This window comes from Staurois parvus, unplaced genomic scaffold (assembly GCF_062004578.1).
Source record: "Staurois parvus isolate SC_StPar_1 unplaced genomic scaffold, SC_StPar_1.0 ptg000403l, whole genome shotgun sequence".
Taxonomy (NCBI): domain Eukaryota; kingdom Metazoa; phylum Chordata; class Amphibia; order Anura; family Ranidae; genus Staurois; species Staurois parvus.
The window spans coordinates 1,905,480-1,932,447 of record NW_028318199.1 but is presented as its reverse complement, the minus strand read 5'-3'; the positions used below and the strand labels follow the sequence as shown (position 1 = coordinate 1,932,447).

The following is a 26,968-nucleotide window of genomic DNA, read 5'->3' as shown; positions in this document are numbered from 1 at the left end:
ACAGAGGAAAGCCCTGCCAATTCAAGCTGCTGCAATAGGGCACTTACGGACTTTGGGTCCTAAGAACTTGGTCTGTATAGATTTTTTCTGCATTGACAATGAATCAAGAGGAATTGTAAATGTAATGATGGTGACTTACCACTTTACCTGATATGCCCAAGCTTTACCTAAGAGCAGTTACAATTGTGAGATTGCTTTGGGAGAAGTATTTCATCTATTACAGCCTACCCCACAGGTTACACTCAGATCAGGGCAGAGATTTTGAGAGCAAGCTAAGTAAAAAGTTATTTCAGCTGCAGAACTTTAACAAAACTCAAACTACCCTGCTTGACATTCTAGGTACACTACAGGCTGACAACAAGTGTACCTGTAGATGCAGGGTTAAAGCCATGGTCCATGCTTATAACAGCACCAGGCATGATAGTACAAGATTCTGGCCCCTTTTTCCTGATGTCTAGGAGGGAGTTTAGATTGCTCACTGAGCTAATGCTAGGAGTATCCACTGACGGTATTAGTCATGAGAGATTATACATATATGTCTTGACGGAAAGAATCCTTCCTGTCTGCTTACCATTTGGATGAAGAAAATGTGGCTAAAATAAATGAAGGAAACAAAAGCAGATTTGCTCTCTGTGAGATACAGAGATCTGAAACCAGGTCATGTAGTCTTCCTATAGAACATGGCAATATCTGCAAAGCAAAAACTGTCTGACAGATGGCAGGAGATTTTTTTTGTAGTGATTAACAAATTGCGGTATACAAGATAAAGGGAGCAGAATGTAAGAGTAAAGCCATAAAATTAAATTTTCTGCCTTTTTCTCAAATTGAAGTGACAATTTAGCCATCTTCATCACTAGACTGTTACTCACCCAGCTGTAGGCAGACCTCTCACTTGATTGTCCTGATAACCATGAGAGTGATTGGACTGCAGTTGCTGAAGTCTCTAGCTCAAAACTCTAACCTCTTAAAGGATAAGTTCACCTTTCATAACATGTTACACTCTGCTCCATTGCTTTGACAGCTAGCAAGGGATCTTCTCCCCCGTCGCTAGCTGTCAAATAAAAAAAGAAAATGTGGCTGGGTCTGGCTCCACCCTACCGGCCACATTACTCATTCACTGTGTACTGTGAATAAGAAACAAGTCCCGACAGCCTTAGAGGATGTCAGCTTGTAATTCACAATCAACTACCATGGTGCCATGTTAGCTCATTGATGGTTTCCTGTTTGTATATTTGCTTGTCCGTACATCCTGTACAGGCAAGCAGATATACTGGCAGATCTGCAGGAGATCTGCATGGCACCAGCGATCAGCAATGCTTTAGAGGCTTCTGCAGCCAAAAATAATACATTCACATTTTTTTATCTTCACCTGATTTGATCTCTGATAATTTGGGGGACCCCAGGTTTGTCACATTTGTACCATCACAAACACTGTTTTTAACATGAATTGTTAGGGTCAATTTAGTTGTTTTGCAGGCTGGCTGGTAAATGTGCTGGGAAATATTTTGTTTGTTTATGATGTGTGTTGCCCTTCCTTGTGCACCTTATTGTAAAGGCCAGTTATAGGTTGATAGGTTGGGGTGGTTGCCACTTTTTTACACAGTTGGTTGAATTGGTTAGGGGCGCACTAGATGCTGTCAGCTGCCATTGTGCTTTCCTGGGTGTCCCTTACATCCCTGTGCCTTTTAAGGAGGGGTGGGCTCCCTTCAGGCATACCTGCCCATAGTCTATCCCAGCAATGGGCAAACTACGGCCCGCGGGCCGTATACGGCCCGGCGGACCTTTTAATCCGGCCCGCGGAGCTAAGCTCCCGCTAGGCTCCTCTCACAGTCCGCCCTGAAGACCGGTGTAGCATGAAAATCTGTCTCCTATGAGGATCTGTCCCCCTCAACGTATCTGCGCATGTGCTGGAGATCGCCGATCGGCTGCTAATGCCTGAAACTGGCACATGCGCAGATACGTCGAGGGGGACAGATCCTCATAGGAGACAGATTTTCATGCTACACCTGAACGGCGCGGGAACACGGCGAGAGGAACGCGCGGAGCAAAGGTAAGTGAATTGACACAGGGGGGAATTGGGGACTTAATATGGGGGATGAATTAATATGGGGAATGAATTACTATATGGGGGATGAATTACTATATGGGGGATGAATTACTATATGGGGGATGAATTACTATATGGGGGATGAATTACTAGGGGGGATGAATTACTATGGGGGATGAATTACTATATGGGGGATGAATTACTATGGGGGATGAATTACTATGGGGGATGAATTACTATATGGGGGATGAATTACTATGGGGGATGAATTACTATGGGGGATGAATTACTATATGGGGGATGAATTACTATGGGGGATGAAATACTATATGGGGGATGAAATACTATATGGGGGATGAATTACTATATGGGGGATGAATTACTATGGGGGATGAATTACTATGGGGGATGAATTACTATATGGGGGATGAATTACTATATGGGGGATGAATTACTATGGGGGATGAATTACTATATGGGGGATGAATTACTATGGGGGAATATTACTATACTTACTATGGATGACACATACACATCATTCATCTACTCTTGGTCCGGCCCCCGGGTCCAATATATGAACCCATTGCGGCCCTCAAATCAAAAAGTTTGCCCACCCCTGGTCTATCCACTGCTATATGTGCTCCAACTTGGGAGACTCTGATATCATAGAATTAGGACCCCAGTATACAGAGGAGCCTTGGTATGGGCACTGCAGCTTATGCTTATATTTGCAAATGTGTGCACACAAAACCCTCTGTTTTTAATGTGGATTGTTAGATAGGGTTAATTTAGATGTTTGAAGGCTGACTGGTATGTGTGCTGGGAAATCTTTTGTTTACTTGTCGGTGTGCACCTTACTGTAAAGGCCAGTTATAGGCTGGAGTGGTTGCCACTTTTTTCTACACATTTCCCATCCTCAGGGGCCTCTTAAAATTCATCTGAATATTCATCTGATATCTGTATAAAAAAAAAAAAATTAAAAAAAAAATAAATATATATATATATATATATATATATATATATATATATATATATACACCCTGGCATATGTACACAATTCCACCAGGACCTTTTGCAGATAATACCTCTTTGGATGTATGTACTTTTATTAATTTCTTCTTATATAAAGTCTGTATTACTTCTATACTGGTGTATGGCAGTTTATGGTTAAAATTATATGCTGGTTGAAGTAGTTCCTCTGCTTCTAATTGCTTTGTTTTGATTACTGGTTAATTTCCCAGGAAAGGAATTCCCTCTGTTCACAGAGTCCCTGTCCTGAGTGGCAGCACTGCCTAGTTTATCATCAATCCCACTCTTCCACTTAACAAAGTTCTGGTTCTCTTATTTATCTACAGGTTTAGAGTAATATTTTGATTGGGGAGGGCCATTTCTCATACCCCCTTCCCAAAAGAGGGCTACAAAAGTATTGGGTATAGATACACTTTAATATATCAGGAACCAATTTTCAAAGTTGTAGTTGTTAGCACAGTCAGACATACCAGTTGAAAATAAACGAAGCAGCAAGTAAGCAAACGCAAGTGAAATGGTTCTTATACAGAAACATATATAAACAAATAAAGCTTGAAGTAAGGAAAAAAAAAAAGCTCTTGCAGAAATCAGGCTTCCACTTGATTGCAGTTCATGCCATACTTAGATTCTGAATGTTCAGATGCTAATTCTTGAGTAAGGGGAGATAAGACACAACTTTTTAAAATCTTTAAGTCTTTTAGTATTGTTGCTTGAAATTAAGTGTAGTCTATTGTTAGAACTAATACTTCATTATGTAGTCTGTTTCACAATTTCAAAATAAATTTCTTTACACAGGAGGCCCAGACTTTAGCTTCTCTCTGTTTTCCACATTATAAGCACCTCTTCTATGGCACCTTGAAAAAGAAAAATGTTCACTAGTAAGAAAATAATTACAGGCACAACATACTTTTAGGTTGGTAAACTGTAGCAGGACATTTTATCTATGTTGTAAACATTGTTTAAGATTAAAGCATATGTTAATGGTATAAAAAAATTATGGCAGTATAGTCATGCTGAGCACTGCAGTGATACCAACAACACTGTCAACACAGTACCTGTATTGGTCAGTATTACATGTGATCAAATGATCTTGCAGTGGCTAGGGCTTGTAGCCTAGGGAACCTCACAGGACTTTCTATTTAAGTCCCTAAGCCCAGCATTGTTGGCATAGCCTATAGGCTAAGAGCATACTCACTATGTGAGAAAAGAATAAAATATCAGTAGCATTGTCGGCCCTCTCCTGGAAATGACATATGGGACTTTAAACTGTCAGGTTTACCAGGTTGAATCAAACAGACCTATAGAGCAAAAGGGAGCTCAATTTACCATGTGCAGGGTAAGACATTTGTCACAGACCCAACTGGGACAGGGGCTATCCATCTACCCACTGATTATGGTCCATGGAGGAGACCGGGGATTTTGTCTGATTCTCTCAGTCAGAGCATGAAAGAGAGCCAGGTTCCGAAAACTTTTGACTGGCTGGGAGCATCTACCGGGATTGTGCGGCCAGGAGGTTACAAGAACAGTGGTTCATCTGTGGGAACAATGTGTTGCAAATGCAACTTTACCACTCCATCCCCCACAGCTATCTCCTCCTGTGCCACTACCCCCTCCCTCCTAGATTGTAAGCTCGAAAGAGCAGGGCCCTTGATCCCCTCATGTTTTGCATTGTATTGGTATTGTTCTGTCACATGTTCTGTCTCCCTTTGTAATGTACAGCGCTGAGCGAACTATTGGCGCTTTATAAATACTGTATAATAATAATAATAATAATAATACCAGCCAGGGACATGGAAGTCCTCCTTGGGATTTTTTTTATCTTGCCCCAGCTGTTCCTATATCTGAACTGGATCTGAGGTGGGACATTTGGAAATGTGTGGTGTCATTACTTGGATACTTAATGTATCCAATGCTATGGAACTGTTTCTGGGAATCCTGGTGGGCACGCCTTGTCTAATCAAGACTTATTGTGGACATGTTTTCCAGCGCATACGATGGGGAATTCATGTGACTACTAGGCATACTAATAAGGCTTGTCTAGATGCCTAGCTGGTAATTAATTTCATGTTTAAAGGTTGCATTGTCATGTTTGGTTGTACGTCTTATCTATGCTAACCTCCCCAAGAGGGGAATGTCCTCCTGGGGGTCAGGAAACAGTTATTTCTTTATCTCAACATCTTGTCTGCATTTGTTGCTTGGAATAAAGCACTGGTATTAGCTATCGGTCTGCTGGAAGGGTTTGGAGAGCAGGAAGCACTGTTTGTTGGAGGCATCAAGTTGGGGAGCGAGGTGGTCCGTCACAGCATTATTTTATTCATTTTAATTTTAAGCTTTTAAACTTTAAGAAAATAAGAGCAAGCACAGATTAGCAGGTTTTATGATGCATTTATATGTAAGTCCAACTCCAGTTAAAACGTAATGTTAAGAGAGAATAGGGAACATTTTGACCTCTGGCCGTAGTCTGGGAACTGCATTTTCCTGTGTAGAAACTATATATCCCACAATCCCTGGACGTCTGTGTAATCCACTCCAGTTAAGAGCTAGTTATAAATTTATTAGGGCTGCCAGATACAAGCAGGCAGAGCATTCACAGAAATACAGAGAGCTCACTGGTGCAACTGGTAGATTTTTTTTTAAATTACATTAGCACTCTGACATTTGTGATGTGGAACAGATGGAAATGGAATGATGGAAACTCATGCACTGGACACTGTGACCCAGGAAGTTGTGTTGTCCCTTTGGAGTGTTGGAACTGTTCTGGGCTCACAGAATGAAACAGGAAGGTCTTAACTTATCTCTAAATGGGCATGCTGGGAAGCCATTTTGTTCTGTATATTCTATTTTTAATCAAGCAAACTATTAAGAGAAGAAGACATGCAGTCACATTACAGATCTAAGGAAAACAAACATAAAATGTTTAACAAAAGAGTATGGCGATACACAGATAATAAATACTTTGCCGCAGGCAAGGAAAGGAAGGCTAACATAATACCATCTAGTATTACAGTCATACAGGAAATAATCGTTCCTCCTCTTCCTCATCACAGGTGATCTTGGAATCAAGCCATTTATCCCAAACATTATGGTATTTAGCAGGGCATCCTCTATGTATATAAATAACTTTCTTATATGGTAAGGTGTTGTTTATTGCAGCAACCCACTGTGAAAACATTGGCAGCAACATCTGTAGCCACGTGCGAGTGATCAATAATCTAGCCACAAACAAAGTTTTTTGCAGAAAAAGAGTTTGAATCTTGTCGGTTTCCGAGCCAAGGAGAAGACCGAGTAAACACTGCTTAGGGCAGAGGGTGAGGGGAGAACCCATATTAAATTAAAAAAGTACTATTAGGGTACCCACACTTAGGACAAAGCAGATTGTGCTGTGGTCTATATTTAGACAACCAAATGGGGTGTTAAATATGTTCTATGTATTATATATAGCTGAGTGAGGCAGTCTGACAGTTTCAGGGAGACAGTCTTGGTTGAGGACAGCACCTCCTCCCACATTTCATCATCCAGCTCCCCCACATCCACCTCTCAGTGGGTGAGTTTTAAGTCGATATGTCAATGTTGATGCAGGAGGTAAAAGTAGAGCATTATAAAATGTAGATGTAAGTTTTTTGGACTCCGTACACAAAATCACGTCCATGAGAGAGGTAGAGTCAAGTTGCAAATTGGAGTCACCGATTTGGGCACGCAGTGCATGGCGGAGCTGGAGATAACGAAAAAACATGAAATTTGGGAGGTTATATTCCATTTTGAGGTCTTGAAAGGATTTGACACCAGCACCAGTGAACACCTGAGAAACATACAAAATCCCCCTATTGATCCATAAGCGGAAGTCAGGAAGTGTAAGCAATTTGGGGAGGTCCTAGTTGTCCCACAGGGGAGTATGAGCATGGATGTGTGGAATTTGTAACTTAATAGAGGCCAGCGACCAAATCTTACAATGATGATACAGTAATCCTCTTCGGCTACCCATAATTGAGGGGTCATGCACGCCCCTTAATAACAATTGAAAGGGGTGAACGGCCCAAGAAAAAGCTGGAGCACACACCAATGCCTGATACCTATCTCTATCCCCCTTATCTAGATGGAAAAAATGAGACAATTGGACCGCCAAATAATAAAGATTGATATCCGGGAGTGCCGTACCCCTCAGGTGCATGGGATTTTTAAGAGCACGCCATGACAGTTTATGTCGCATATTGCCCCACACAAAAAATTGCCCCACACAAAAGAATTAAGCGTAGAGTCAAGAGATTTAAATACCCACAATGGCAAATACACGGGTGCATGCCAAAGAATATAAAGATGTTTTGGAAGGAACACCGTCTTAATCAAATTAACACGTCCCATGACCCCAAGAGGAAGACGAGACCAGGCCTGTAATTTGGACTTCAACATAGGTACCCTAGGGGTTCTAAACTAAGCTGAAGCTAATCCTCGGCGTCACAAGAAACCACAATCCCAAGATAAGTAATAGTTCTGACTCCCTAGGGAGTAGGGACACCAAAATCTAATGGAAGAATCTGGAACTTTTCCCAATTTATTAGAAGCCCAGAAAAACATCCAGATTTATCTATAAGTTCAAGAGCAGCCCCAAGTGAGGGGCCCGCATCCTCCAGATACAAAAGCATGTCATCCGCATACAAACTCACCATCTCGATTAGCGAGCCAGAACACAGGGCACGAATATCGGGCTGTGAATGTATAGCTATGGCCAGGGGCCCCACCACCCATGCATATAGTAGAGGGGAAAAGAGGGAAACCCTGACATATACAGTACCTCTAGAAAGGGGAAAGGAATCAGACACCCGACCACCAGCCAACACCCTAGCTGTAGGAGCATGATAAAGCAGTCTGAGCCATTTGAGAAATTTGGGCACAAAACCGAATTTACGTAGACACTCCCATAGATACCCCCACTCCACAGAGTCAAAAGCCTTAGCTGCATCTAGGGAAACAATGACTCTAGAACTCATATTGTCATGGGCAGCCTGCAAGTTCATAAAGAGCCTCCGAAGATTAACCACAGTATTTTTGTCTGGCATAACACCGACCTGATCTGGATTAATTAAATTTAGTATAATTTCCCCCCATATCCCCCCCCTTTTTCCCCACGGTATTTAGGTGAACAACCTAAGACATATCTGGGAAAAAGGTCAGAATATACGTCATTTACTCTAGAGAGTGAGGCCTTTCTTCATCCTGGATTGAGGAATGTTTTCCTCTTTTCATCCAAACTGATAACGGAATGGTGGTGTCTTAATAGAAATGGAATTAGCTGCCAAAGTAGTTGGCACCATCATATCCACAGTCGTGAATACAGAGCTTGTAATCAAGAAATTGATGAATCGCTTTGGTCATTCATTTTTAGACATTGTTTGAGTAATGAAAGGTTTCCTGGAGTGTTGCAACATGACCCGTACTCTTGCTTGAGCTCGGTTTATGTGGGCTGTATTTCCACAAGTTGTAAGTGGGATACGTTGTAGTTCCTCTCACTGGATGTCTTCGGATCCAAACTCACAAAGATCTTCTGAAATACTATCTCTCTTTTTGTTAGTAAGAATGCTGGAACATCTTGTAACATGATTCCCGATGATGGACCCCTGTTCAGTGACACTGGTCTCCTCCTCCCATGCTCATCTCCAGGACTTCTCCAGAGCTTCCCCCATCCTCTGGAATTCTCTACCCCAATTTATCAGACTATCGCCTACTCTGCTCACTTTTAGGCGATCTCTGAAAACCTATCTCTTCAGGGAAGCCTATCCTGCCGTCAGCTAATAATGGAATCTTCTACTCTTCCTACCACTCCATCCCCCACAGTTACTACCTTTTGTACCACTAGCCCCTCCCTCCTAGATTGTAAGCTCCGAGGAGCAGGGCCCTCCTATCCCTCTTGTATTGAACTGTATTGTTGCTGTATTATCTCCCATTATATTGTAAAGTGCTGAGCAAACTGTTGGCGCTATATACATCCATACATTGTCTAATAATAATAATAATATTGCATATGGTATTATTATTATTTGACAGGAAATTTTTAACCAAAAATGTCAATTGCATTGTATTATCATTAATATTGCATGAAATGAATACTTGCTTACTTAAGTAATTCAGGTTTTATATTACAATATTTAATTTCCATATACATATATATTTTTTCTATTAATTCGTTTATTAATTTACCACTTGCCTTCCAGAGGATTTACCCCCTTTAATGACCAGGCCTCTTTTTGCTACATGGCGGTGCACTAATTCAACTGATAATTGTGCGGTCATTCAGTGCTATGCCCAAACAAAATTTACTTCCTTTTTTTCACACAACTAGTGCTTTCTTTTGGTGGTATTTTAGCACCTGTGTGCTTTTTATTTTTCACACTATAAACAAAAAAGACCAACAATTTTGAAGAAAAACTATATTTTTTAATTCAGCTAAAAAAATATATAGTAAACTCAAAGTTACTTATAAATTTAGGCCAAAATGTATTCTGCTACATGTTTTCGGTAAAAAAAATCCAAATAAGTGTATATTGATTGCTTTGTGTGAAATTTATAGTGTCTACAAACTATGGTATAGATACAGCAATTTACGTCATTTTTTTGCTACACAGCAGTGCACTAGTTTAACTGACAATTGCACGATCATGCAATATGGTACATACATGAAATTTATGTCCTTGTTTTCACACAAGAAGAGCTTTCTTTTGGTGGTATTTATTTTTATATTTTTTATTTTTGGCGCTATAAACAAAAAAAGTAAAAAAAAAAAATTGGGGGGGGAACAATATTTTCTCATTTCTGTCATAAAAAATATCTAAAAAAAACTAGTTTCATCATAAATTTAGGCCAAAATGTATTCTGCTACATGTTTTCGGTTAAAAAAATCCCAATAAGTGTATATTGATTGCTTTGTGTGAAAGTTATAGCATCTACAAACTATGGTTTAGATAATGGAATTTACACAGCTTTTACTTTCTGACTGCCCATCACATTTCTTGAGGTGCTAAAATACCAAGATAGTACAAACACCCCCAAATTACCCCTTTTCAGGAAGAAGACACCCTAAGCTATCTGCTGAGAGGCATATTGAGTCCATGGAAGATTTCAATTTTTTTCCCACAAGTTTCTGGAAAATGACAAAAAAATTTTTTTTTTTAATCTACACAAACTTGTCATTTAAATTATTTATTTCACACAAGCCATGGGTATATGTGGAATTACACACAAAATACATTCTGCTTCATCTACCGAGTATGGGGATACCACATGTGTAGACTTTTTGGGAGCCCAGCCACATACAGGAGCCTAAAATCCAATGACCACTTTGAAAGTCTGAAAGGTGCGTAACTTTCTCATGTCACTTCCTCACTACCTATCACAGTTTCGGAGGCCCTGAAATGCCAGGATAGCACCAAATCCTCCCAAATGACCCCATTTTTGAAAGTAGACACCCCAAGGAATTTAAAAAGAGGCATGGTGAGTATTTTGCAGATCTATTTTTTTCTCACAAGGTTTTGAAATATAAAAAAAGAAAATAAAAAATATGTTTTTGTTTTCTTTCTTCATTTTCTAAAAACTTGTGGTAACAAATGAGATCTGCAAAATACTCACCATCAAATTGCTTGGGGTGTCTACATTCCAAAAAGGGGTCATTTGGGGGGGGTTTGGTGCTATCGTGGCATTTCAGAGCCTCCAAAACTGTGATAGGTAGTCAGGAAGTGTAATGAGGAAATAAAGTCCTTTAAAAGCCTGAAGGTGCTTATTGGATTTTGGGGCCCTGTACTTGGCTAGACTGCCAAAATGTCTCTCACATGTGGTACCCCCATACTTGAGAGAAGTATCAGAATGTATTTTGGGGAGTAATTCCACATATACCCATGTCATGTGTGGCATGTGTGACCAATAAATCATTTAAGTGACAATTTTGTGTACAAAAAAAAAAAATATTTTTTGGTCATTTTCCAAAAACGTTTGGTATAAAAATAAATTCTTCTATTGATTCAACATGCCTCTCAGCAAATAGTTTGGGGTGTCTACTTTACAAAAAGGGGTCATTTTGGGGGGTGGGGGCATTTTATGCCTAGTTTGGAAGTTTATGCCACATATCACTCACTTTTCTAACCACCTGAAGATTAAGCCTTTTCTGACACTCTTTGTTCACATGAAAAAAATCTGAACTTTTTGCTAGGAAATTAATTTAAACCCCAAAACATTATATATATTTTTAAAGCAAACACCATAGTAAATAAAATGGGTGCTGCAATTTTTTATGTCACATAGTACTCGCGCAGCAATTTTTCAAACGCAGTTTTTTTTTTAAATGCACTTTTTTTTTCTTTTAATGCACAAAAACACAATATATTGGCAAATTATTTGGTAAAATATAAAAGATTATGGTATGCCGAATAATTGATATCAAACATGACATGCTTTAAAACTGCGCATGCCCCGTGCAATGGCGATAATCTGCATACGTTTTTAATATCAATAGGCAATGTTTTAAAAGCCTTTACAAGCTACCATTTTAGATTTACAGAGGAGGTCTAGTGTTAGAATTACTGCCCTTGATCTGATGTTCATGGCAATACCTCACATGCATGGTGCAACCGCTGTTTACATACCGGCACAAGGCCAACGCTCACGTGGGGGGTGAGGGTGTTTTTTTAAGTTATTTTGATTTTTTTAATTAATTTTACACTGTCCCTTTCATTTTTTTAACCACTTTTAATGCTATCACAGGGAATGCAAATATCCCCTATAACTTCAATGGGCATTGTCATATATTCTTTTTTGAGAAATCTGGGGTCTATCAGACTCTAGATATCTCATCTACCCTTACATTATCTAATCAAACCAAGATCGGTGTGATCAGATGCTTTCCCAATTTACAAATGGCGCTGTTTATATCCTGCGAAACTGAAGTGATGAAATGCTCGTTGCTTCTGATTTCTTAGACTATAGAGATGATTGGCACCAATCTGGCCTCCAATCAGCTCTATGGTCAGCTGACAAACACCAAGAAGGCCGTGGAAGGCAGCGGGGGAGGGGGCATCATCTCCCGCTGCTTGTAAAAGCAATCCTGTAGCTAATTAGCCACTAGGATTGCTTTTACATGAAAGCCAATCGCCGGCTGAAAAAAACTATACCAGGATGATGTCTGCAGATCTAGGCATCATCCTGGTATAACCATTCAAAGTCCAGTGATGTACCAGTGTGTCGCTGGTCCTTGTGAGCATATATGCTATGTTCTTTTTTATTTTTGTATGCAGCTTGTGGGCTGAATGAAAAAAAGAGAAGACATCTCTGCCAGAAAAAAGTGTGTGGTATTCCCACCATTTGAATATACCGCCCTGCATCCTCCCACTTCTAATGGTGGGCACATATTAGGTCGCACAGTGCCATATGCATCAGTTCCAAGATTTTTTGCTGGGGAGTGTAGACATCTGCAAATTTTTGGTTAAGGTGAATTACGAGGGGCTGAATTTTGTGGAGCCGGTCAAATTCAGGGACACCCCGAGGACGTCAGAGTGTATTGTCGTTGAAATGCATAAAACACAGTATACTCTCATTTCTATGCCTGGCCATGGTAGCAGAGAACATGGGCATATGAGGAATCGGGTCTGTGAACCAATTCAACCGCAATTCATTGTTTTGTAGTAATTCCTATGCTGAGGGTTAGACCCCCAAAAAATGTAAATTCGGAAACCGTAATGGGTTTCCATGCGAATGGTCTGGTAAGGTTTGAATTTGGGTTGGCGGCAATAAATTGTTGAGCATATAAATTACTTTGATCCACAATCAGTGCATACAGATATTCCGTGAAAAACAGCTCCAAAAAATAAAGCGGAGTAGTTAAATTTGCTGTTTCCACCTGAATTCTGGGTTGGGCAGTGAATGGGGGGGAAGTACAGGTCAGAATTTGTGGGCTGCCAATCGGAATTTGCAAGCACATCTGGAAAGATACTAGGGGCTCTATGGGCCTGTGTGCGAATTCTTGGTGGTTGCAGGACAATACTTGTGCTTGCCACCGCACCAGCTTGTACTGCACTTATGGGACTTGCCACATCATCAAGTGATACTGGTATGTGAAAGACCAGGATGTACTAGGCCGCTGGTGCTCACCAGTTCACCAAAAGGTAGTGTTGCACTAGTACTGGCACTCTGCTGTATAGGAGAGTAATCAAAATTTACTGACAAGTGCTAACAGAGATCAGGCCTGATTCTGCAAACACTGCGGTTTTGTGTGCAATGTATCAAGTGACAGTGACCTACTGACACTGCACTTGCTGGGGGAGAAGGGGGGGTAAGAGTAGGGGTTAAACTCAGCTGCTGGCAGGTGCCGGGGCTGATCCCACCAACGCTGCATTTTTGGGGACACTATACTAATGTGAGCGCTGGTATAGTGCTGATCTAATCAAAGATATTGATACGTTCAGACACTTTACTAGCAATAGAGGTTTATTGTGTATGAGCGTGTTCCTGGCAATCGAGGGGTTAAAGGTGATTACTGGTGTACTGACTCTATCTGAGAGGGGATTGAAAATCACAGGAGTGAGAATCATATATATATATATATATATATATATATATATATATATATATATATATATATATATACATACACAGTGGGGATCGAACGTTTGGGCACCCCAGCTAAACATTTGTATTAATGTGCATAAAGAAGCCAAGGAAAGATGGAAAAATCTCCAAAAGGCATCGAATTACAGATTAGACATTCTTATAATATGTCAACAAAAGTTAGATTTTATTTCCATCATTTACACTTTCAAAATAACAGAAAACAAAAAAATGGCATCTGCAAAAGTTTGGGCACCCTGCAGAATTTATAGCATGCACTGCCCCCTTTGCCAAACTGAGACCTGCCAGTGTCATGGATTGTTCTCAATCATCGTCTGGGAAGACCAGGTGATGTCAATCTCAAAGGTTTTAAATGCCCAGACTCATCTGACCTTGCCCCAACAATCAGCACTGTCAGGAATGGACTTGCCAATAATGGTGGGACTCACCTGCCTTGTGGGCTGCAGTACCAGGGCTGGCCAGCGGGTGCTCTCAGCAATCAGAGATTCAACCCTGCAGTCAGCCAAACACCTGAAGCTGATTATGGAGGTGTATTTAAGGGATGGCCAGACCTGCAGTCTGTGCCTTGGTGTGTGTTTTTCCATGGGCCCCTGTATCTTGTTACCTGCATTCCTGTTCCTGTTCCTGCCTGACTGACTGGTTGCCGACCCTGCCTGATCCTGACCTCTGCTGACTTCTCCTGTTTGATCCCTGGCTTGTGACCCCGACCATTCTTTGCCTGACCCCCTGTACCTACCTGCCCATTAGTTGCTGTACCCGGCTCGTGACCTGACTACTCTCTGCCTGCTCCTCCTGTTCCTACCTGCCCGATTGTTATTGACCCGGCCTGCCTGACTACGCTTGCATTGTATGTATTGTTATCTGTCGGTGGTTTGGTTTGGTTCGTTTGCACTGTGTTTACGTTTTAGTATTGCACTGCGTTTTGTATTGTTAGTATTAATAAATTATATTGTTTATAATATATCTGAAGCCTGCGTTTCCCTGCGTCAGTTCACATACCTCTGGTCATACCCGGAGCCCTGACAAGCACCATGGGTTCTTCTAAGCAGTTGTCTAGAAAACTGAAACTGAAAATAGTTGACGCTCACAAAGCTAGAGAAGGCTATAAGAAGATAGCTAAGCATTTTCAGATGTCAATATCTTCTGTTCGGAATGTAATTAAGAAATGGCAGTCATCAGGAACAGTGGAAGTTAAAGCAACATCTGGAAGACCAAGAAAAATATCAGACAGAACAGCTCACAGGATTGTGAGAAAAACAATTCAAAACCCACGTTTGACTGCACGATCCCTCCAGAAAGATCTGGCAGACACTGGAGTTGTGGTACACTATTCCACTATAAAGAGATACTTGTACAAATATGGTCTTCATGGAAGAGTCATCAGAAGAAAACCTCTTCTACGTCCTCACCACAAAAATCATCGTTTGGACTTTGCAAATGAACATATAGACAAGCCTGATGCATTTTGGAAACAAGTTCTGTGGACTGATGAGGTTAAAATTGAACTTTTTGGCCGGAATGAGCAAGAGAAGAAGGGGCACAGAATTTAATGAAAAGAACCTCTGTCCAACTGTTAAGCATGGGGTTGGATCAATCATGCTTTGGGGTTGTGTTGCAGCCAGTGGCACAGGGAACATCTCACGAGTAGAAGGAAAAATGGATTCAATAAAATTTCAGCAAATTTTGGATGGTAACTTGATGCCATCTGTGAAAAGCTGAAGTTAAAGAGAGGATGGCTTCTACAAATGGATAATGATCCTAAACACACCTCGAAATCCATGGGGGATTACATCAAGAGGCGTAAACTGAAGGTTTTGCCATGGCCTTCACAATCTCCTGACCTCAACATAATTGAAAATCTATGGATAGAACTTAAAAGAGCAGTGCGTGACAGACAGCCCAGAAATCCAGAAAGAACTGGAAGACATTTGTAAGGAAGAATGGGCAAAGATACCTCAAACAAGAATTGAAAGACTCTTGGCTGGCTACAAAAAGTGTTTACAAGCTGTGATACTTGCCAAAGGGGGCAGTACAAGATATTAACTCTGCACGGTGCCCAAACTTTTGCAGACGCCATTTTTTTGTTTTCTGTTATTTTGAAAGGGTAAATGATGGAAATAAAATCTAACTTTTGTTGACATATTATAAGAATGTCTAATCTGTAATTCGATGCCTTTTGGAGATTTTTCCATCTTTCCTTGGCTTCTTTATGCACATTAATACAAATTTTTAGCTGGGGTGCCCAAACTTTCAATCCCCACTGTATATATATATAAATAATGTGATTTTGCACACCCGTGCCGCCCTGTAGCAGTATTTCAGCTATAGGGCAGTCAGGAAGCAGTTACAGAAGTGGTTTATGCTATGGCACTGAGTTATTTTAACTGACAATTGCGCAGTCATGCAATGCTGCTCCAAAATGAAATTTATGTCCTTTTTTCCCCACAAATTGAGCTTTCTTTTGGTGGTATTTGAACGCCTGTGCATTTTTTATCTTTTACGCTATAAAAAAAAGACCGACAATTTTTAGAAAAAAAACAATATTTTGGACTTTTTGCTATAAAACTTTCAGTAAAAAATATAAAAATCAAATTTCCTCATAAATTTAAGCCAAAATGTATTCTGCGACATGTCCTTTGTTAAAAAATCCCAATACGTGTAAATTAATTGGTTTACGTGAAAGTTATAGCGTCTACAAATGGCGGTATAGATACTGGGATTTTTTTTCCTTTTTATACTGATAATGGTGGCGATCAACAACTTATGGCGGTGATCAGTTACTTATGGTGGGACTGCGGCGGACATTCTGACACTGGGGGGGAACTGACTTGGGGTCACTGACATACCCAGTGACACCAATACAGTGATCAGTGCAAAACAAAAAGAACTGACACTGTACTAATGGCACTGGGGAGGAAGAGGTTAACAATGAGAGGCAATCAAAGGGTTGACTGTGTGAGGGGAGTGTTTCACTAGGGGAGCGGGGTGGGTGTGCTTCACTGTAAGCACACTGATCCGGAAGGCTGAGCTCAGCGATCCAGATCAGTGTGCTCAAACTGACAGGGAGGAGAGCTGCATTGTAAACAATGCAGCACTCCTCCCTGTCAGTGTTTGCTGGTAATCGCCGGGCTCCGGTGGGTAATCACCAGCCGGGACCTAGTGATTGATATCCGCGGCCGCGATTGGCGACACGGGTAGGGCTGGCACGCGCCTTGCGCGTACCCCCTACCCGAAATGCAAAGCCACGTATATATACGTGATTTTGTACAGCAGTACCGCCCTGTACTGTGGCTGGTCGGCAAGTGGTTATTACATATTAACATATTGTGTATATTATGCTTTTAACATTATAAAGAATTATTTGGAGTTAATTATATTACAACGTTGGTATGTTACAGAAGACGTGAGATAATAAGAAACCTCAGTCCTATATCTCAACAAATGTCTAAGATATATAGGTAGATTTTTTTCCCCAGTATCACTTAAGGTAATACTTTAATTGCAGTGACATGAATCTGTCTGCCTGCAACCAGCCTGTCTGAAAGGCAGCCTGTCTGTCTGAAACCAGCACTGTCAGAAAGGCAGTTATCTCTAATATTTATGATATTCTTACTAGCCAAAGTTAAGGGTCATATAAAAGACTTATTCCTTGCGCCAAACCTTTAAAATATCAATTTAAGCTGCTGCTGTGCAAATTGTGAAAAAACACAAACAATATAAATATAAATAAACAGCGCAAAATTAGATTCTTAATCACTCATAAGAATTAATAAAATACGTGCATAAATTAATAGTGCTTGTCCTCACTCATAAATAAAATAAACCACCCTAAAGTCCATGTGTTAAAAAATTTATATAAATGTGTAAACTTATTTTCTTCAAAATTTATTTAGATGTAAAAAAGGAACTTCCACCTGTGCACAAACCAACATCAAATACACTCACCAGAACTTGGTGAGTGAAAAACCTTTAAGGAATTTTAGGGATCCTAAACCCTCCTTGGTGCCACATTAGAGGAAATCTTCACCATCCGAATAGGCTCCACCGTTCAACCAGAAGAAAAAACTCACATAGTATAATATTGTCACACAATAGTAACCTTTTAAAACAGAGATTAAGGCCACTCACATGTTAATCACTTGATAAAGGCATATTTATTAGATATAGTAGGCTTCAATTCAGCAAATCTACAGCCTTTTTCTTCCAGGAATCTCACATCCACAGTGGAACAAAGCCAGGACTCCTCATAGACCAACACAATTAACCAAGATGGCCGCTGGAACGCACCGCTCAGCGTGGTTTCCACTCACTGGAAATGACGTCAGACGTACGGGGTGTGGACCGGAAATGCGTCAACGCGTTTCGCCCCTCCCATCGGGCGTTATCAAGACGCCCATCTCCCATCCTCACTCCCTTAAATATCCAAGGAATACCCACCCCTCCGATATAATTGGTCAAACCACCTCCCAGGATAATTTTAGACACTGCTCCTCCCATTGTATGACGTGAGAGTCCTTTACAATCAAAGTGCCGATCCCCATACCCACATCATATATCTATACCTTTTAACAGTTGATATAAACAATTAAATATCTTTCAATAAAAACAATATCTTTATACTTTAATAAAAAATTATATTAAAAAATATATAGAAAAAAATAAAAATAAATATGAAAATAAAAATAAAAATAGAAATAAAAATAAATATAAAAATTAAAATAATAATAAAAAAAAAATAATAAAAATAAATAAATCAATAAAAATAAAAAATAAATAAAAATAAAAATAAAAATGGTTTATTTTATTTATGAGTGAGGACAAGCACTATTAATTTATGCACGAAAGTTAAGGGTCAACCTTTGACATGCCGCAAAAGGCATGTCAGAGAAACACAAAATTATTCCTATTCCTATACTGCCCCCTTCAGGTAATTCAAATCAATTAGTAAAGAAAATGACACCTGTTCTGACATCATTTTTGGGTGAGATAAGGTTTTTGGGGGGGGATAAAAATTAGAGGATAGACACAAGAGAAGAGAGGAGAGAAGGGACAACAGATGGACATGGACATACCCTGAAGTGAGCTGACTGAAAGCTGACACCATAGAGTCCATATTGGTAACTATAACTTTCATTTCCTTCACTTAACTTGTACCAGCCTTATATCTCTAGCTAAATTGTTTAGTCAGATAACGGTTATGGTTAGCACAGGAATTGAGGGGAAGTAATTTTAATTGCAGTATATATTATTTTCATTTCAATTCTCTAGGGGAAATTCTATTTTAAATATCCCTGAAGTCAATTTTAGCTTCTAGTCAATGGTTTAGCTTGATACATACAGTAGATATGAGAAGGTAGACAAGTTAGTGTAACAATTGATCTTGACCTAGATTCTAAGCTGATTGGATTGGCCTGTGTATGATATTCTTAATCCGTTCATGCCAGGGTACTCGTTGAGCTTTGAACATCTGGTTTTAGAGACAGCACATGGTCAATTTGCAAAGTTTGTCACAGGATGCTGAGTTACTGATAGTTTCCTAGACTATTTCTAGACAGTTTATTGCAATTCATTAATATTTGAAAGTAAATGCTGGTTTGAATTTCTAACCATTACTTTGGATTAGATTATTGTACTGTCATTTTGTTTTTTTTTTATTATTTATCATCACCTATTATATTTCATTATCATTTTGCACTGAATTTTATTATTAATACATATTTGCACATTATTTCTTTTTATTTCGTCTTCAAATTAGCACAAAGAAAGAACGTGGATTATCAGTTGATTTATGAAAATTAGTAGGGAATCTCCTTAATTCCAGATCTTGCCTGTTTTCATAAATTGTATACTGGTTATTTCCTAAAGTTCTGATTAAAGTGATTAGTAACACCCAACTGTAGCAAACCATGGACAATTGGGAGATTCCTCAGCCATGACACTACAAATAGCCACAACTTTTAAGCCCATCATTAAGAGGCAAGGAATACACAGGAATACATTATATGGGCTATATTAGAGGTCTAATAGACCTCAAAGTCTCCCCTACCCTTCATAGCATTTAACAGAGCACAGATCTGCTCGGTGAGATGTGTGCCATAGCTGTACTGGCCAGGAAATGGAAGTGTGAAAATCATTGTTACTTCTGGTTTCTTTCAGTACAGGGAAGATGGATGCATGGATTTATTGTGGACCAGTGCAACTTTTATGCCTATCAACACGTGACAAATAACCCAAATTCATATTATGCCCACCCATTTGAATTGAGACCTGTCACAGTGGAAGAATTCACAATCTTTTTGGGCCTTACACTTGTAACACCCTACTATAATGTAAGTTGCAGGGTGTTAAATGAAACACAAGGTGGCAGTGTCCTGCAACTCAGTGGCACTTACACTCTGTTGAAAGGCCTCATGGACTTTGTATGCTGTATCACAGGACTTTGGGAGCATTGTATCAGAGGATTACATTTCCTAAAGGAAATGTGTGGGCGGGGGCATTTATATACAGAAGCCCAGGAGACTGGACAGGAAGTGAGCAGAGAGAGAGCTGGAGAGCAGGAGTGAGGGGAGGGTTAACTGAACCAGGCCGCATAGTTGAGAGGAGAGAAGCAAGGAGGAATTACTGACCGCTAGCATTGCAAACCTGACCAGGGAGACATCCTGCAGACAGGTGATCCGGAGCACTGTGTCCAGACTGAACACTGCAGGTGTTGGTGGCCCTGATCTACAGAGAGTGAGAGACCACAGAGAGTGAGAGACCACAGGGACCTAAGTGATGCCACAGACTAGGTGAGAGAGTCCCATACACCAGCCAAACAAGTGGACACTGACATTCCTTTACAGATCTACCAATTTCCTGCACACAATTGGGGACATTGAATATAATTAACACATGTTGCAGCCTAGTTCCCCCAGCTGCTATTACTGAACACATCTGCAGCATAGTTCAATCATCAAAGCTAACTGCAGTGCACACCCTCTGCAGGCCAAATCACAATATTGTTCCCTTACAACTTTTCCTATCTCAGATATAATCTTTGCCATCAGACCCTGAGGGCCTGATGTGAGCTAGCTTTACCTTTTAATAGTGTCCCTTGCTCACTGGGGACTGAGAACGCCTCAGACTTGAGGCTTTGGCTTAAATTCTCAATCAGTGCCAGCACTGATTGAGATTTGCTGTGTCATTTCATTGCTTAGAGTTGCTAAGTCTGATAATTGCCATTACGTACACACACATTGCTTTATGCTGTTTTACCATGCTCACACTCAAGTTTAATATAAAAAAAATATTAATTTACTCTATCACCAGTAAATAGACTTGTACACAGAAGAATTGACTCAGGTCAGAGGAGTACTGTGGAGTCAGCAGAGGTTGGGCTTTCAGAATGGGGTCTAGAGCGACGGGGAACCCAAAAATAACTCAGTAACTCTTAAGGGAGTAGCGCCACACATTTAATATGGGACTCACAAAAAAGTACACACCCCATCATAAGCCCATGTATTCATCAGTTATGCCACGGACACAATGTGAATAATGTGTTGACAAGTCCCACATCCATTTCACTGGCAGGCTGGGCATCAAACAGTACTTCTCCAGTAAAAGGGACTGGGATATAGGATATGATAGGATATGGGATGAAGCTATACAAACCCTGTGAAAGGGCCACAGTGTACACATATGCCTTCCACATGTATGAAAGGACAGCTAATCCACATATACAGGCAGCCTTTGTGTACCCTGGCCTCTTTTTTCTCATGGTTTGGAGAAGCCTTACTTACTTTGCTGTATTGGTATTTTGTGAACTCGGCATTGTCTCTTCCAATGGTTTCCACAAGGCAACCTCCAGTTTGTACGCACATTCAATATAGAATTTTTCGTGCTTATTTTCTAATGCACTTGTACATCCAAAGAAAGGACCACAAGCCGGAACACTCTGAATGCCCAGGCTATATGGGGAACAGTGGAAAAATTATGTGGGACCTGGTAACATCACTATTCAATCAAGGGTTTCACCTGTACAACTATTACACCAGCCTGCCCCGTGTCTTCCATCTTTATCTGAAGCAAATTCTAGCATGGATCTTGTCACTGCCCTTGTGTACCAGGAATGTCCTGCAGCAGAAAACATTTGCTCTGATGCAGTGAGTAGATTCCAGAAAAACATTTCCCAGATATTATCCCTCCCACAGAAACAGACCAAAAACCCCCCAAATGAGAGAGAAGGAGGAACGAGTGACAGGAACGACAGGCAGGCTGTGACTGAAGGCATGGGACTGCTGTAAGTGGAGGCAGGCGGGCTAACACGTTGTGAGAGGAAGAGCGGCGGGCAGGCTGTGAGTGAAGCCTGTGGGCTGATAGAGCCAGAAGGAGGAACTGAGGTACTATGAGTATCTTGGGGTACTGTGAGTAGCTTGGAGTATTGTGAGTAACTTAGAGTACTGGGAGTAACTTGGAACATTTGTGAGTTGGAATATTGAGAGTATAGTGAGTAACTTGGGGTACTTCTAGTAATTTGGAGCAACTTGAAGTACTGTGAGTAATTTGGAGTAACTTGGAGCACTGTGAGTAATTTGGAATAACTTGGAAATATTGTGAGTAACTTGGAGCATTCTGAGTAACTTGAAGTGCTGTGAGTAATTTGGAGTACCTTGGAGTACTGTGAGCTGCTTAGAGCACTGGGAGGAATTCAGAGTACTGTGAAAAATTTGGATATTGTGAGTAAATTGGGGCATTGCATTGTAACTTGAAGCACTGGGAGTAATGTGGTCACTGTAAATACTCAGCCAGAGTAACTGGGGCTCTGTAATTTGAGGCACTGCATCAGTGTGAGAAGCTTGCGACACTGTGAGTAGCCAGAGCACTGTGTGCAACTGGGGCACTGTGAGCATTTGGAGTGTTGAGAGCATCCAAGGTATTGTGATTAACTGGGGCACTGTAACTTGGGGCACTATTGATACTGTGACGCTTGTTGTAAAAAGGCACTGCAACCAGGAGGACGAGACGATGGGGGCTACATGATACTAAGCAGGAGGAGAGGACACTGTGTGACCAGTGAAGAAAGAAAGAAAGAGAGTTTGCAGGGGCCTGTGTGATCAGGGAGCAGAAACAGGAGGAGAGGATGATGTTGGCCAGGTGACCGGTGTGTGGTAGCAGGAGGAGAAGACAACGGGGGCCTAGTGATCACCAACAAAGCAGGAACAGGAAAAGAGGACACTGGGCAATGTTATCCCAAAGAGTTACTGGAACAGATAGTTCTCAGATTAGGCTAGAGTAAGAAAGAAGTTAACAGAAAATGATATAGTACAATTCTAATTTCTCCTGGATTGTCCCCATTAGGTTAGCAGGTAAAAGGTCCAACAGGAGTAGTGATGTGATCCAGTGCACATCTTGCTAAGTGTATATGTTTCTTGAACATCCGTTCAAGGGTAAATACTGATGTGCAAGATGTGAGCTAGTTTATTTGGAAGCCCAGTTCTAGAGAATGAAGTGGCAGCACTGCAAAGGATCAATAACCTGCAAAGGAGTTTGGACATTAGACAGCGGGAGGAAGGTGGGGTTATGGAGGTGCCGGAGCCAGGTAGGTATCTGGGTTACAATTAGTGGGAGGGGTAGAGGGAAGAGCCTTAGAGAGGATAGTCCTGGGTTGGTACATCCCAATAAATATGCCAAGTTGCAGGATGTTGGGTATATCAGCTGAGTGGTGGCATTACTGGAGCTGACTTCCTCCCCTTGCTGTCAGAGAATTTACTGCTCTGGTGAGGATAGGGGCAAGGATACATGCAGGGTTAGGCACATACTGTGGTAGGGGAATCAATTATTACCAGAAATGATAGCCCTGTAACAAACAAAAAGTCTAGTAGCTGTCACCCAGCTGAACGGATCATCTCTACAATCTGCTACCTTACATGGAGCATTTTCTGGACAAAGCGGTAACCCACTCGTAGCAGTTTTCCGGTTCTCACAGCACTACTGAACAAGCTCCTGATCCCAATATGGTAGTCACACAAGAGATGGAACAGGGAGATAGCATCTCACAGCCTCCTGTTCCCTGCTCTAACACCAGTGACCCGGCCTATGAAAAGATGGCTCAGGAAGTGGCTGTACTTCTCTCTCCATACATATCAACTACAGAAGGCAGTAGTCACAGACACTGAGCAACTTAAAAGGGAACTTTGTGACCACTCTCAATGGCTGAATGAGGCTGAACTATGGGTTTACACAATGGAAGACAAACTCTTCCAACAATTTACAAAAAAATAATGTGAACAGAGAATTCACAAGAAAAAGCAGTTACATAAAGAACAATGTGATACTCAAACTTATAATCAAAATATGCTTTTATTAGCAAAATTGCAATGTGAGACAATTGAGTAAAGACTGCTGGTAGCCATCACCTCAATATAAGACAATACAAAAAACAACATAAAACCAAAAAATAAAAATAAAAAAGAGAGACATGATGGCTAGGCCATATGATGTAATATGCTGTAGAGACAACGACTCAAGGGTCTTTTACTTGTGCAGCAAAACACACCGGGGTGCACCACCGTTGTGGGGATACATATATCATACAAAAAAATGCAATATCAATGCTATAGACCAATCATCAAAATTAAGCAAGTGTAACCTCTACTGACATGGAAATAGAAGCACAGTAGGAAAATAGACTGAATGCCTATATGACTGGATACATTCCACATGTTGATGCCTGTATCGAGGTAGTGGTGAGTAAGGCACTAAATGCAATCCAGATAGTATATAGCCAACAAGGCTGATTCCTAGGGCCAGGAGACACAGCCTCAGAGTGTAGCATGCAATGGTGAAATTTTAGGCCTACATAGGGCAGTAGATATTACAATAAAGTCCTTGAAATGAGTGACATATCATCAAATGTGGAAGGAATATGCAGCTTACTGCCAACTGGATGCAAAATATGAAGTCACTATCCTGGAATGATGAATGACTTGTAAAGAGTCCGTGAGGCAACCACCATGTAAGGACTTCTATTGGCAGAACCCTGCCTTCATGCGTGTCCAGCGTGTTCGCCAGGTATGAGTAAATGTGCCACTCACCACCTCCTCCGTCAGTTGAAAATAGTATGACCTTCCCTTAAACGCCAATTAGGTGATTCTAATACATATCGTAAATTAACTGTAAATCCATTTCCAATTTTGGTTAAAAAACATAACTCCATGTTAATTCTAGAGAAAGAAGCTAATTTACTTACTAAGAAAGAACTAAGAAAGAACTCTGAGCTGAGGAATTAAATTTCCTGACCTTCTATATAATCCCTAAAATCCACAAGGACTTGTCAAATCCACTGGGACGACCAATTGTGTCTGCCATTCAAGGCCCACTTGAAAGAACAGGTAAATACATTGATCTTTTCCTCAAAGAAATGGCTCTTAGTCTAAAATCCTATGTTAGAGATACTAAAGATGTCCTGGCTAAGAACCAGGAACTTGCTATTGAGAAGGATTCCATTCTAGAAGGAGTGGACGTTGAGTCTCTTTATACGTCCATTCCTCATGAATGTGGACTTAGAGCCATTTGTTACTTTCTTGACATGCATTACATGCATAGGCGGACAGAATTAATTTATTGCTGAACTTTTAGACTTTGTGTGGCAAAATATTTTTTTCCAGTTCAGCTACTGCTTCTACCAACAAATAAGAGGTACAAGCATGGGAGAACAATGGGCCCCAGCATATGCCTGCCTGCATTGAGAACTGGGAAGAGCAGCTTGTTTATCTATCATCGCTATTTCTCACCATGCCCAGATATAGCTGAGATATATTGATGATGTTTTCCCTGTGCGGAAGGGGAGTGTTGAAGATCTTAATCTATTTAACTATTTTAGATCTTAATCTATCTAACACCACCATCAATCCTGCCCAGCAAGCCAAAGTCCTTGGCGTCACTTTGGACTCAAACCTTTCCTTCCAACCTCGTGTCAAATCACTTACAAACACATGCAGGCTCCACCTCCGCAACATCGCCAAGATACGCTCCTTCCTTACCCCAGACACCACTAAGCTACTCGTGCACTCCCTGATTGTCTTGCGCCTTGACTACTGCAACTCCCTTCTCACCTGCCTGCCCCAGCGCAGGCTCTCCCCGCTTCAGACCATCCTGAACTCAGCGGCTAGACTCATCCACCTCACCAACCGTTCCACCTCTGCCACCCCCCTCTGCCTATCCCTCCACTGGCTCCCGGTTGCCCAACGCATCAAATTCAAGCTGCTAACTCTGACCTACAAAGCCATTCACAACACTGCCCCTAACTACCTCACCAACCTGATTCCCAAGTACCACCCTACCCGTACCCTTCGCTCCTCACAGGATCTCCTTCTGTCTTGCTCCCTGGTCTCCTCCTCCCACGCACGACTGCAAGACTTCTCCAGTTCCTCCCCCATCCTCTGGAACTCACTACCCCAATCCATCAGATTGCCGCCTTCCCTCCTCACCTTCAGGCGCTCCCTGAAAACCCACCTTTTCAGGGAAGCCTACCCCACCCTTACCTAACAGCCGTCCTCCTTCATTCCTCCTACCACTCCATCCCCCACAGCCACTTCCTCCTGTACCACTACCCCCTTTCGGTTCACTTTCCCTGGAACCTGCTAGACATATACTTTTGCTGGTGAAATAGGGAGATCCTTCCTTTAGGAGTAATGGATGTATCCTCTGGTGGCTGATTATCCCCTCAGGGATTACACACTCCTTTTGTTATCCCAGACCTCCTAATTATCCTCTCCTTGTGTTACTCCGCATGCAGGAAGAAATAGAGGACATAGTGCTTTACCTTTTAAAACTTTTTATTCCCACCATCCCAGTATTAAACTCACATTACACAGGTTTAAGTAATGCAATATCCCATTGGAAATCCTCTGCTGGCCTCTGAGTCATACACCTGCCGTCTATCGTGTTGTGCGGCTCCTCTCCGAGTGATGACGTAGCCCCTCCCCTACGCGTTACGCCTCCAATCACGTGGCTTCATCAGGGGGTTGTGATAGGTCAATCACTCATCCATTGCCAGCTTATATATATCCCGTCCTCCATTTTCCCGTAGATGTACTGGAGGCGGCCATGTTTTTGGGGTCAATTGGAAGCACAAACTCTCCTTCCTTTTGACACATTTGTTTCAATTACTACGCTACTATCTCGGAAAGATACTTTGCATATGACTCATCGGACTGCCTGGATTTGAACAACCTCTTCTTTTACTATGCATTACAATCTTTTTAATAATACATATAACGATTTAAAATAAGTGTGCCAATTAAAAAA

At 41.1% G+C, this 26,968-nt stretch overlaps 1 protein-coding gene across 5 annotated transcripts in view; it reads right to left on the bottom strand.

Annotated features, from left to right (window-relative positions):
• Nucleotides 1-3,473: 3,473 nt before the first annotated feature.
• HBEGF (heparin binding EGF like growth factor) overlaps nt 3,474-26,968 on the bottom strand; it is a 906,786-nt gene continuing 883,291 nt past the window's right edge. For all 5 annotated transcript variants that reach the window (XM_089686635.1, XM_089686638.1, XM_089686636.1 and 2 more), the window contains one exon: nt 3,474-3,930. In XM_089686635.1, the coding sequence (XP_089542761.1) occupies nt 3,922-3,930 (9 nt within the window). In that variant the 3' untranslated portion in view covers nt 3,474-3,921. The remainder of the gene's footprint in view (nt 3,931-26,968) is intronic.